The sequence below is a fragment of the Rhineura floridana genome, chromosome 8 (genome assembly GCF_030035675.1).
Source record: "Rhineura floridana isolate rRhiFlo1 chromosome 8, rRhiFlo1.hap2, whole genome shotgun sequence".
Taxonomy (NCBI): domain Eukaryota; kingdom Metazoa; phylum Chordata; class Lepidosauria; order Squamata; family Rhineuridae; genus Rhineura; species Rhineura floridana.
In genome coordinates this window covers 48,337,373-48,350,812 of record NC_084487.1, presented here as the reverse complement: position 1 = coordinate 48,350,812, position 13,440 = coordinate 48,337,373, and the positions used below count along the sequence as shown (strand labels likewise).

At 39.4% G+C, this 13,440-nt stretch overlaps 1 protein-coding gene across 6 annotated transcripts in view; it reads left to right on the top strand.

Annotated features, from left to right (window-relative positions):
* Window positions 1-6,879, top strand: part of TCF20 (transcription factor 20) — a 337,827-nt gene extending 330,948 nt beyond the window's left edge. For all 6 annotated transcript variants that reach the window (XM_061639338.1, XM_061639337.1, XM_061639339.1 and 3 more), the window contains one exon: window positions 5,607-6,879. Coding sequence is in view for 1 of the 6 variants with exons in the window: in XM_061639341.1 (XP_061495325.1) it covers window positions 5,607-5,624 (18 nt within the window). In the remaining 5 variants the exon portion in view is untranslated. The remainder of the gene's footprint in view (window positions 1-5,606) is intronic.
* Window positions 6,880-13,440: the final 6,561 nt, after the last annotated feature.

The following is a 13,440-nucleotide window of genomic DNA, read 5'->3' as shown; positions in this document are numbered from 1 at the left end:
TCAGTAATGGCAGAACACTCCCAAAGTCTGCAGTTTTTATCTGGAGTTCATCATGATACGTTTAATTGAAGCTCATTTAAGGTGCACTTTGATTTCAGTAGAGTATGCAAAGCAAGGCTCAGCTGTGCACCCTAACACTTCTAGGTTAGTTTGCAAAATAAATTAAAGCTTACAAAGCTATGTTTGGTTCACATATACAGTCTTTCTGAGCTCTGAATCAAAAACTAATGTTAGATATTGTAATGTGCAATAGTATCTTCTCCCCACCCCATGCACAGGAAAGAAAATATTACTGTTATTTCTGGGTTTGAACTGAGTGTCCCTACTGTGCACACTCAGTGTAATAATATCTAAAACAAAAATGGAGATGAACTTAATTTCCTTTTCAGTGCTATTAGCTGTATTTTATTTGTAGAGCTCCAAATTACAACTTTTCCTACAGATGTTTAGAAAAGTGGCCAGAATATATCCACCTTGGTGATATGTGTAGTCTAAATGCAAGCCTCACATATTCAGTCAGTCAAGTTTAGGGTGGTTTGCTGAACGCATATCTGAGACACATATGCAGAGGTCTGAATCTTCTAGCTCCTCCTTTGACAGATTCCTTCAGAACACCTGTGCTGCAAGTCACATGAAAAGAGCTCCTTCGTGTACTGCTTATATCTTATTAATTGATCCTGGTTGCCTTATTGTAACTGTGCTACAATTGAGCTGACTATGGGGAAATGTCTACTTTTTCTCACCATTTGGAAATTATTTGCACACACCCTTTCACAGCACTGTTTGTTTGTTTTGAAGCATTGCTTGAAACCCTTGCATTGTCTTTTAGCCAAGTGACCTGTGAATGGCCTTGGTGGATCCTGGATGAAATAAATGTTTCAACAGCTCATATTTTATCTATTTTGTTTATTTAAAATATCTGTTAGCCTGTCTCATTGCTACAGGCAATCCAGGGTGAGGCACAAGACTTAAAATAAAACAATACAATAAAGATATATATCTCAACCCATTTAAACAACCAAGGTAATGTACAAAGTGCTTTGTGATAATGAATGGCTTGGCTTTGGGTATACATGTGCCCTCTTATTGGTGCAGTGCAATGCCTCTTAAGAAGTACATTATAGACTGTCCTGGTCACACAGCAGTGGAACATCTCCACATAGTATCTTTGAGTCAGTTGCTCCAGTGCTTCTGCAACATTTTCAGGCAAGAAGATGAACGGTGAATCATTCTGTTGCTCTGCATTGTCTTAGTGCTCTGGCTTTTTTCCAGGTAAGAGCAAGCCTGCAGTGTCTAAATGCCTGAGGCAGGAGCACAGTCTCACAGCTCTTTCTTGAGAAATCTGTAACCGATTATGAATGCCATTCATTTGCTTCTGTTATTTCTGGAAATCTTTCTTTTTAATTAATTACTTGTCTTGCATCTGCTTGCACTTTGCCTATTCAATTTTGATATCAGAGAAAGATACTTTGGGTATAAGGAGGAGGTACTCCTCTTGACTTCCAGAAGTCCTATAATAGAGTAGGTGTGTTGCAGTAACTTGTTTTCCCCTGTTGATTCATCGAAGTAGCAAGGCTTGTTTTGATGTACTCCCAGAAATGGTGGAAGTTCACTGGCAGATAATTTTAACAGGGCAGCTTTAAGTAGTTGTTTTTTGTGGGGAAAATGGGACTTTTGCTGTTATGCCAGATTCCAAGGCATTGTACAATATATGCTTGTCATAATACAATAAAACAGAAGTATAAACATCTTAAAAAAGAGACAGTAGTAAGATCACAAATCAGTGTTGAGGCATTATATACATTTAAAACATGCATGTAAAAGCTTGTAAAGTAGTTGCCAGTGATGAATCTTTAGGGAGCGCATTCCCTAAGTTACCCAGCCTTAGGCTTTTTCTCTCCTTGCATACTTGAGACTACCTTCTACATCCCGGAAAAACTGGTGGATAGTATTGTTGGGACCTGTGCTTTTTAACTTGTTCATACACAATGTAGAGGTAGAGGTGAACAGTGAGGTGGCCAAATTTGCTGATACTACAAAAGTGTTCAGGGTGGTTAAAACAAAAAAGGATTGCAAAGAGCTCCGAAAGGAACTCTACAAACTGAGTAAATGTAAACAAGTGTAAAGGTATGCATGTTGGAGCAAAAAAATGTTTAATTTTACAGATATGCTCACAGGGTCTGAATTTGTGGTGACTGACCAGGAACAAGGCCTGGGGTTCTCATGGATAGCTCGATGAAGATCATACCCAGTGTGTGGCAGCTGTGAAAAAGGCAAATTCCATGCTAGGGATCATTAGGAAAGGAATTGAAAATAAAACTGCCGATATTATAATGCCATTATACTGGTGTTGGTACTGTGTTGTTGTTTTGTTTCACTATTTCTTCGTATATCTCCACCTTGAGTTTCTAGGTACAAGAGAAACTGCATATAAATGCTAAAATAAGTAGAATAACTGGTATCTGTGGGGAAGTTGTTTGAAGAGTGTGTATTGTTACTTTTTGAACCACAATAATAAGTGCTACCTTGCACACAACTACAAATGAAATAATTGTATATATATGCTTAAAACACAAGATACACAGTTATAAATCGCAAACTGCAATATGTAATACAAGAATAACTGTAAGGATACATACATAAACGTGTACTGAATACAAGGATACATACACAAATGGATATTGAAATGGTAGCAAAATATTACAATGCATTATATTGCATACGAAAGTTGATATTGAAATGGTAGCAAAATACTGACACCTATCCAGTAAATTCCTGTTTCAAAAGTCTTCTTCAGAATGAAAACAACTTCTCAGTTGAATCCCATTAACACCTCTGATAACTCTAACTCACAAGCCCTGGACATACTAGTCATGAGAAGAGGGCATTCCTGGAATGTTTGTGGTGTCTCTCCAAACAAAACATTTTTCCTAAGAAGCTTCTCAATGCCAAAAGGGCTAGCTTGACTTCAGTGGCATCTGATTGTTCTGGCAAATTATTCACCAGTTATACAACAGACCATCCTGGCAGATAATTTACCAGTTACGCAACTACTGCCTTTTGAGTTTGATTACTTTTTGAATATGTATGAATGGATTCTTATCTGCATTAGCATTTGTGAGTATGGAACGAAGGGATAACTTTATATGGAACAGAAGGGTGTGAGTTTGGGTATTTGGCATGTCCAAGTCTGGAATGTATTTGCCTGCTGGCTAGAAAAACTGAAGAGCTGACTGAGGCCAGAATTAAGTGTGCAGTTACCATATCTACAGTGCCATAGTTTTCTGTGATTGTGAGGACAACTTGTGGCCCATTACACCTAGAAGCATTTGTAGCTTTTCAGTCCGATACAGCTGTGAAAATCTGCTGTTTGGTAATACTTGTTAGACCAACCTCCTGGCTCTGCCTCCCTTTGCCTGCAGTAAAGGCTGTGACCTTCTAGAACTCAGTCTCTGTCCGTTCCCTTTTGGAAATGGAATGGGAGAAAAGCAGGTTCAACAACTAAAAGAGAAATGAACACAGCTGGACTCAATACTGGAAGATGGTGATTGTTTCTTTTCCCATCCATGTGAGGGCAGTGGCTGAGGAAGATTTCCAGTGCTAGGGCTATGTGTCCTCATGGATTAGCCATACGTGTTCCTTCTATTAGTTCCCAGTTCTTCAGATTTTCCATCTCTTTCAAGGAAAGCAAGAATGTGCATCTGCCATAGAAGCTCAGAACAAGCAGGATTTCCTCCTGTCCTACTCATCTTACCCCAGCTGGTCATTTCTGCCTCCCCAAGGAGCCAAAAACAGTAACATTGCTTGCTACCACCACAAGAATTCAGGCCATTTAAAAAACACTATCCTTCCTCATCAATATCTGTCAATATTGGGCAGCAAAACCAAAGTGGATGCATATGGGTAATTGGAGAGCTAAAACCAAGGCAAAGTTCTACCATTTTAACCAAAAAAATGGTTTATTTTAAAGGAATTAAAACACATCATCATTGTTGTTGTTATTATTATTATTATTATTAGATTTATATCCCACCCTGGGCTCCTGCTGGGAGGAGACATTGCACGTCTAAGAATAGTATCTAGCTTGAAAATCTACCTAAAAGTAATCTTTCTTTGCTTAAGCTGGTCAGAGACAAATACGCATATAAGTGCCGGCTAAGTAAAAGTCAGTGGTCCAAAATTGGTTTCCAGTGTCTGATAGCCAATGCGCTTAAGATTAAGGTAACACCCATAACAAAGGTGAAATGGGGAATCAACACCAACCTGAAAATGCCCTTGAATTTCTCTGGAGTAATTCTACTCATAGTAAGGAAAAGTGGTCTGATAGCTAGAAGAGACAACCAGCCCCTCCCCCTCCCTTTGGGAATTGGACCAATCCATATATGATACGTCTATACAACACCAGACTTGGAAGAGTCAATCAGAAAAGTTGGTATCTTGAGGTCCTCACTCCCCATGCAAAGGAGAGGTAATTTTAATTAAACACTCTTTTAAGTGGTAATGGATTTAGGCTGCAACCCTATGGATACTTACCTGGAAGTAAGACCCACTGAATTCTTCCTTAAAGTAGATATTCATAGAGTACAGTAGGAAAGATAGAGTAATAATTCACATCCTATGGATAGTCTGACAGCTTATTTAAAGCAGTGGTTCCCAAATATTTTCTCCATGGACCACTTGAAAATTGCTGAGGGTCTTGGCGGACTAATGATTTTTCTCCGTCACAGCAATTGTAAGACCATAGAATTTAAATTATAATACAGTATAATATAAAAAATAAAAGAAGCAATAAAAGTATAACTACAGTCAATATGTATATTCAGTGTGGTGGAGACACCATGGACAACCTGAATAAAGCTCATGGAAACCTCTGAGTGAAAGCATTTATAAAGTATTCAAGGCTGAGTGTGTTACTTAACAGAATGGGATGTGTGGGGCTGAAGTGTCTGTCATAGAGAGGCTAACTCTGGTTCACATTGGAAATTAATACATAAACATGCCAGTGTGCTTAAAATGAAAGTTATGGACTCTAGCCAAATAGAACCAATAAATTTTAGCTGTCCAGACTTTAGAAATCCAGTCAATGTTGGTTACTGTAGTTAGAGCATCTTCCTCATGTGCACTACTGGTTGCCCAGAATTTATCATTGGCTATTAATTTTGGGTTGGTTTTTAAATTGTTACTGTCTGATTGTTGTGCAGGGCCACATGAAGTATGGAGAGATGAAGCCTTTTTCCTGGTGGGCAGGTATCCATGATAAAATCCACTGCTGCACTGTTGTCACAGAGATTCTGCCTGTGATTAAACAGCCCTATATGCCAGCACTAATGTAATGGATTCTGACACAGACATTTAGACAGTATGATTTTCTATTTCATATAATCACTGCAGAATTATTTCTTTACATAACTTTCTTAAAAAGGTTTGTTGTTAAAGGAAAATTATTATTGGCATACTTTCCTAAACTATTCCACCAAGTTTTACTCTTGGAAGTATTGCTGCTAGAATATCTCCTTTGACTATGGAATTAATTTTGCCATTAAGTTAATAAAAATGTTTACCACTTAACACATTTGTCTAATAGCAGTGTTTTTCCCCCATTACAGGTTAGGCTGCTGAGATAAGACAGCGGTGGACATTCATGATTGGATGGATTATTTCCCACTGTGCAGTCATGCCCCTCTCTTGATGTGCCTGCCAATGCCAGCACTTCCTTCATCAACTCTTTCATCACACTTGACCAACAACATCACAGAATATGATCAAGGAGTCTGAACCAGCTGTTTTCATGGACACAATCTCCATAGTGACTATGGGAAGGGGAGGGAAAAGAAGAGAAAGTGGGGGAATTAAAGAGGGAGGGATAAAATATATATATAGATTATATATATATATATAAAGATCTATTTTTAGTCTTGATAGACTTGTTTTAAATGAAAGGTGCGCTATCCCTTTTTATGCATTAAATTCAATTTTTAGGATCCATATATGTTCCAAGTCACTTATAAACAAGTATAAGTCAAATTCAAACAAGGCCTTTGCTCATCTTGTTTCAAATGGAGTTAGGAGCTTGCTTAATCAAATTTGTCTCTTCACTCCAACTTCTACAACAGATAACCCAGGTTTTAAAGAATATGGATTTTGTGTGTGTGTATGTGTGTGTTGGCGAAATTGTCTGCAGGGTTGGGAGGTGAGAGTTAATGGCTGCAGGGATGGGATGTTTGTATTTGTGTATGTGTGAAAAGGGTTTTTTTTCTTTTTAAGAAACGCTATTTATTTTTATTAAGAAAGCCTGAGAAGCATCAGAAGACTCCTATGTCATATGACTTGTGAAATAAGAGTGGCTTCTACTAGCTTCATATACAGATATTCTGATCTTATTATACATGACTCTGTACCAAAAGGTGGGGGATTTGGGCCATTCTTGGCATTGACAGATACTCCCAAATCATTCCAAGGAGCTGCTGCCTTTTTGTGAGGATAGTCTAGTGGAAGATGTTGGCTTGCCTACTAGAAAGGGGCATTCAACAGGAAGTCTGAATGTTGACATAATCAGTGTGTGTTAAGCTGGCCAGGAAGATACAATTAACCCTTCTCTGTCATTTTATTTCCAAAAGGGAGGAAGGGAGAATGTCAATTTAGCAGCCTACACCACATGGTTACTTTTTAGTTTGTTTGTACATTGTGTAATTTTTAAACATTTGAGTTTTAAAAAACATTTTTTCTCTTGTTAAGGCCTTAAGAAGGGGTTAGTGCATCTTTCAGGGGTCACTCTGCCATGGGAATAAAATAGCTGTTTCACAAACAGTTTTATATAAAAAAAACTAAAACAAAATAAAAAAATCACAAAAAAACCTAATAAACTTCATTTTAACCTTGTTTCTTCTGTGGAGTGTCGTGTGCTTTCTCCTGCCTATGAACATGCCATTTTTCTGTGATTACTCTTTGAATTGTTTAGGCACCAACTTTACTATCTTGATTTCAGATAGCTGTGTCTCCATTTCACCTTGGAATGGACCCAAGAGTGTTTATACTCCTATGCAACAAACTTTCTTGGGTTATTCTATCTAGCAGATGCACTATCAAGAATGATTTTTGTAACTTTGCATTCCAGAAGTCTAGACTACTTTATCAAGGTTTACTAGCTTTTTGATGCCTCTTGGGTATCGTCATCTCATAGTCCAGCAGTGACCAAGACACTTGAGTTGGAGGCCATAGTGTCACTGCCTAAGGAGCCAGACAGGGTTCTTGTCTGAGCCTGATGCTGGTGATCAAGGGACCACGCAAACAGCAAACAGCATGGCGAAGCCCACAGCATCAGGACCCTAGAACTAGAGCCAGGTCCTCATGAGCAACTTCCCCTGGGCTTTTGGAATTTTGAGTGGCTCCTGCACTACCTTGCTCATCGAACAATATATGGTGTGCATGAGGCAGGAGACTGTGACACAAGAGAAGTGCCCATCTTCAGGCCAAAGGGATAGCCCATTAAGAGATTAGTTGTCCAACACGTGCCAGAGTCTAAGAAAGGTGGAGTGGAGGTAGAAGCTCAAAAGCCCTCAGTTCATTCCAACCATTGTTGGAGCAAGTTGCTTACCGGCAGTAGTGCAACAATTGACCTGCCTTGCTGCCTTCCCCATGAGATTCTTGGTGGGACCACAACAGGACTCACTCTCTTTTCTGGCATTCCATCCACCCAACTAGACTTATGGCACCTAATGTTTGAGGAAAGCGGCGAGTCAGGAGCAATGAACAAATCGCATTTTCACAACCCAGTATTTGTATCTTACAACAAAAATATTTTTCCACTATTGGAAATGTTAAAAAGAAAAATGTGAAACACAAATACTTCTATGTGTTCTCTGAATTGTGCCCATGGCACAGAGCTTAAAGTGGTTTGGGTGATTATGTAATATTAACTTGCACATATTTTTGCATGTTAAATGCTATCTTTTTAAAATGTTTATTCTCAGAATAACTTGGTGAGGTAAATTATTATTCCCATTTTATAGATGCCAAGTTGTATCGAGCTTCCAGTCAAGTCTAAGATTGAGCTTCCGATGGAACCAAGTTCGTATCCACACTTTTCTATTAAATCCCCCTGGATCACACCAGAGTTTTAAAATCAGTCATACACTAGAAGCTTATATCACCTCTCCACAGCACCATCACAAGTAGCAATTCCATGGTATTGGAAGTATTCTGCTCTTGACCTGTGGATTCCATTTAGTTAGCATGATCAATAGTGGTTAATAGGCCTATCCTCCATTCATTTGTCTACTCTCTTTTTTAAAAGCCCTCAAAGCTAGTGGCCATCACCACACCTTATGGCACTTAGGTTACTTGTGTAACTTAGGTTAGTTATGTGTGTGGTGATCCTGATTCTTCCCTTGATCAGGTCCACTGAGTGACCCCAAGCATTAGTATGAGTCACAGAATTAACCCCCATATGCTTTCCACACCATACATAATTTTATAAACCTTTGCAAGTGAAGGAGCACCATGCACCCCATTAGATCAGTGCCTCCATTTAATATCTGTTGTGTAGAGGTATTGATCCTGCAGGATGCTGCTTTACAAGTGGCTTCCCTACAGAAAAGCAGCTTGCAAAGCAACATTCCTGCAGGATCAGTGCCTCTGCTCAACAGTGAGCAGAGGCATCAAGTGGGGTAGTGCTTCGGAGGCAGGGCATCAGAAAGGAGAGTCAGGTGGTGTCAGCTTCCTACCTTTTCCCAGGAAGAAAGTAGGTCCCAGCCTTTTGGTGGATTTCCCCCTCTCCTTCCTGCTTGATGCCTTTCCCCCCGGATTTCACTGGGTCATGGCAATTCAGGGCTGCCTCAACCCGATTTGACCTACACCTGGAACACACTGAATTGGCCTGATCCAGTGTACAGCCCTTACAAATAGGTATACTAAAGAATTAGCCAAGACTTGATGCCTATTAAGATCTGAACCATTCTGTTAACGATATCTGAGCTGACTGGAATAAAGTACATGAATTTGGAGAAACCTTTTTGAGTACTATTCTACTAGTTCTTATTCTTTTGAAGAAGAATATTTAAAAGAATAGTGGCTCATTGGCCTTGAAAGACAATTTTCCCACTTTAAACGTACCAGGGAAGGACCTGGATTTTTTTAGGTCATTTTGGTTTTGCAGTTGTTTTGCAATGTTGTTCTGTAAATCAGGATATACATTAATGGTGCTATATAAATTAGAAATACTGTGCTCTGAGCGATGAAATCGTCAAAGTAACTACATGAGGAAAGGGAGAGACATTTCTAGGACAACCTAGAGCCACCATTAAAATATTACGGAATTGAAAGACCTGTGACAAGTTGAGCCAATGGTGGCTCAAAAGCAAAACATTTTTATTAGGGAGATCATATATATAGATAGTGCTTTCTGCATGTTTGAATAAGCAATTAATTCACTGGATTATGAAGAGGTCAACCTTCGAAGTTGTGAGTCACTTTTTCAGCCTTCTGGGACAAACAATGTCTTCAACATCCCACTTAGACAAAAAGCCATCAGATTAAATGGGTTGGTGCTGAAACACTGATGACTTCATGTTCTCCATGCAGTTTCACCATTGGGTTCTAAGTGTGGGTAGAGCATCTTGGATACCTTCTAGAACTAGTCACATTTTGTGCTCCTATCCGTCCTCCTTGGCTGTAGAGAAATGACCTCTTTATGAATGTCCCAAGGATTGGGGAGAGAACTTTCCTGTTGAGCTCACTTCTGGATGTCATCAAAGTAGCATTGCTGAAAGCTTTGTCCGATCATATCTCATTGCCCATTTTTTGTCGTTTTGGGAGTTCTCTCCTTTTCTTAGTATTTCAAGTTAATTGGCTAAAGTATGTTTTATTGTTGCATTTTCTCTCCCTATGACACATTAGGTTACATTTAAATGTGCCACATTTGTAGGGGTACATTCCAACAGCAGTTTGACATGAGCATTGCCTGATTTGACTGGGTGAAGAACCCAAAGTTGTGGGTTTTTTGTTTGTTTGCAAAAAATTCACTAAGCAAACTTGAAGGAATCAGTTCTTCAGCAACAGGTTTTCTGTGAATGAAATCTACAGGTTCAGAGCAGAAGAAGCCATTCACCAGGGAGTATGCCCGGAAAAGGCCAATCTGCATAGAATCTATGCCCTTAATTCTCACGAACTTCATGAGTTGAAAACTGTTGTGAAAACAACTGAACTAACCATTCCTGACTGTAACTTGATGCATAATATAGGATTTACGGATTGAATTGATTATGCTGAGAGTGAGGACATGCAGGCCCCAACCTCACACATCCAGACTCCAATTCCTCCAACATTTGTCCAGGTCCAAGAATCTATTCTGCCAGAGCATAATGTGAGACACTCTTTGCTGTCTTAGGGGAGGGAAGGGAAAGAGGGATGGTGTGGGTGGGTGGCACAATAATGTTGCATTTTACAACCCTGCAGTTTAGTGTCCCTATGCTACAGGTGGGGTAGAGAGCTTGACATAACTACCCTACAATTACATACTTGCACTAATAAGCAACCCTATGTTTGTTGTTATGTGCCTCCAAGTCAACCACGACTTATGGCAACCCTATGAATCAGAGACCTCCAAGAGCATCTGTCATGAACCACCTTGTTCAGATCTTGTAAGTTCAGGTCTGTGGCTTCCTTTATGGAATCAATCCTTCTCTTGCTTGGCCTTCCTCTTTTTCTACTCCCTTCTGTTTTCCCCAGCATTATTATCTTTTCTAATGAATCATGTCTTCTCATTATGTGTCCAAAGTATGATAACCTCAGTTTCATCATTTTAGTTTCTAGTGATAGTTCTGGTTTAATTTGTTCTAACACCCAATTGTCTTTTTTGCAGTCCATGGTATCCGCAAAGCTCTCCTCCAACACCACATTTCAAATGAGTTGATTTTTCTCTTATCCGCTTTTTTCACTGTCCAACTTTCACATCCATACCTAGAGATCGGGAATACCATGGTCTGAATGATCCTGACTTTAGTGTTCAGTGATACATCTTTGCATTTGAGGACCTTTTCTAGTTCTCTCACAGCTGCCCTCCCCAGTCCTAGCCTTCTTCTGATTTCTTGACTATTGTCTCCATTTTGGTTAATGACTGTGTCAAGGTATTGATAATCCTTGACAAGTTCAATGTCCTCGTTGTCAACTTTAAAGTTACGTAACTCTTCTGTTGTCATTACTTTAGTCTTCTTGAAGTTCAGCTGTAGTCCTGCTTTTGTGCTTTCCTCTTGAACTTTCATCAGCATTCATTGCAAATCATTACTGGTTTCTGCTAGTAGTATGGTATCGTCTGCATATCTTAAATTATTGATATTTCTCCCTCCAATTTTCACATCTCCTTCATCCTGGTCCAATCCCACTTTCCGTATGATATGTTCTGTGTATAGATTAAATAAATAGGGTGATAAAATACATCCCTGTCTCACACCCTTTCCAATGGGGAACCAATTGGTTTCTCCATATTCTGTCCATACAGATGTTGTTGGACCACAACTCCCATCAGCCTCAGCCAGCATTGCCAATGGTCAGGAAAGATGGGAGTTGTAGTCCAACAACATCTGGAGGCACACTGGTTGGGAAAGGCTGATCTATACAGTCAAAGGCTTTGCTGTAATCTATAAAGCACAGGGTGATTTTCTTCTGAAATTCCTTGCTCCGTTCCATTGTCCAACATATGTTTGTGATATGATCTCTGGTGCCTCTTCCCTTTCTAAATCTAGCTTGGACGTCTGGCATTTCTCACTTCATATATGGTAAGAGCCTTTGTTGTAGAATCTTGAGCATTACTTTACTTGCATGGGATATTAACGCAATAGTTTGATAATTACTGCATTCCCTGGGATCCTCATTCTTTGGAATTGGGATGTATATTGAACGCTTCCAGTCTGTGGGCCATTGTTTAGTTTTCCATATTTCTTGACAGATTTTTGCCAAAATTTCTCAGTACCTTGTAGCAACTCTATTGGTATGCCATCTGTTCTTGGTGATTTGTTTCTTCCAAGTATTTTAAGAGCAGCTTTCACCTCACATTCTAAAATTTCTGGTTCTTCATCATATGTTACTCTGTGAATGAATCTGTCATCCTGGCATCTGTTTTATAGAGTTCTTCAGTGTATTGCTTCCATCTTCCTTTTATTTCATCTCGGTCAGTCAGTGTGTTCCCCTGTTGATTATTCAACATCCCTACTCGTAGCTTAAATTTCCCTTTCATTTCTCTAATCTTTTGGAACAGGGCTCTTGTTCTACCCTTTTTGTTGTCCTCTTCTATTTCTATACAGTAACTATTGTAATAGTTCTCTTTGTCCCTACGTACTAGTCGCTGTATTGTTGCATTTAGGGTTCTGACTGTGTTTCTGTCTCCTTTTGCTTTTGCTTTCCTTGACTCCTTAACCATTTTAAGAGTTTCTTCAGTCATCCATTGAGGCCTTTCTCTCTTTTTAACTAGAGGTATTGTCTTTTTGCATTCTTCCCTGATAATGTCTCTGACTTCATTCCATAGTTCTTCTGGTTCTCTGTCAACTAAGTTTAAAGCCTCAAACCTGTTCCTTATTTGATCTTTATATGCTTCTGGGATGTTATTTAAATTGTATTTTGGCATGATGATTGCTTTGTTCTTCTTTAGCTTTACTCTGATTTTCGATACGACCAGTTCATGATCTGTACTGCAGTCTGCTCCTGGTCTTGTTTTTGCAGAAAGTATGGAACTTCTCCATCTTCTGCTACAATTATATAATCAATTTGATTCCTATATTGACCATTTAGTGATGTCCACGTGTACAGTCATCTTTTCGGTTGCGCAAAAAATGTGTTTGCAAGAAACCAATTATTGGCTTCACAGAATTCAATAAGTCTTTCTCCTGCTTCATTTCTGTCTCCTCGGCCCCATTTCCCCACAATTCCTAATTCTTCTCTGTTCCCTACTTTTGCATTTCAATCCCCCATGATTATCAGCACATCTTGTTTTGGTGTGTGATCAATTTCTTCCTGTACTTCTGCATGAAATCCAATTCCTCTTCTGCATTTGCCGTTGGAGCATAGACTTGGAAAGCAACCCTACAGTGTACACTTAATTCAGTACTACAACCTGGCATTGGTGGAGATGGTTGGAGACAGAATGGTTTGACAAGTTAACATTATTAGACAGTATAACATTTAAGCCTCTGCGCTAACAAGCAACCCTGCAGTGTAGCACTAGTTTATGATTCTCGTACCCCATTGTTTGCCCCACGAGAGACTGAGTCTGCTATGATCCACTATTTGATCCCCACCCTGCTGGGAAGCCAGACTATGCTTACTAGGATGATGATCAGGCTCTGCCTGAACCAGAGTTTTTTTTTAAAGAATTAATAAGGCATCCTCTGGCAAGGGATGCCTTCTAATGAATAACAGTTGATATTGCTGGCAGAGATGCTGCTACCTCCT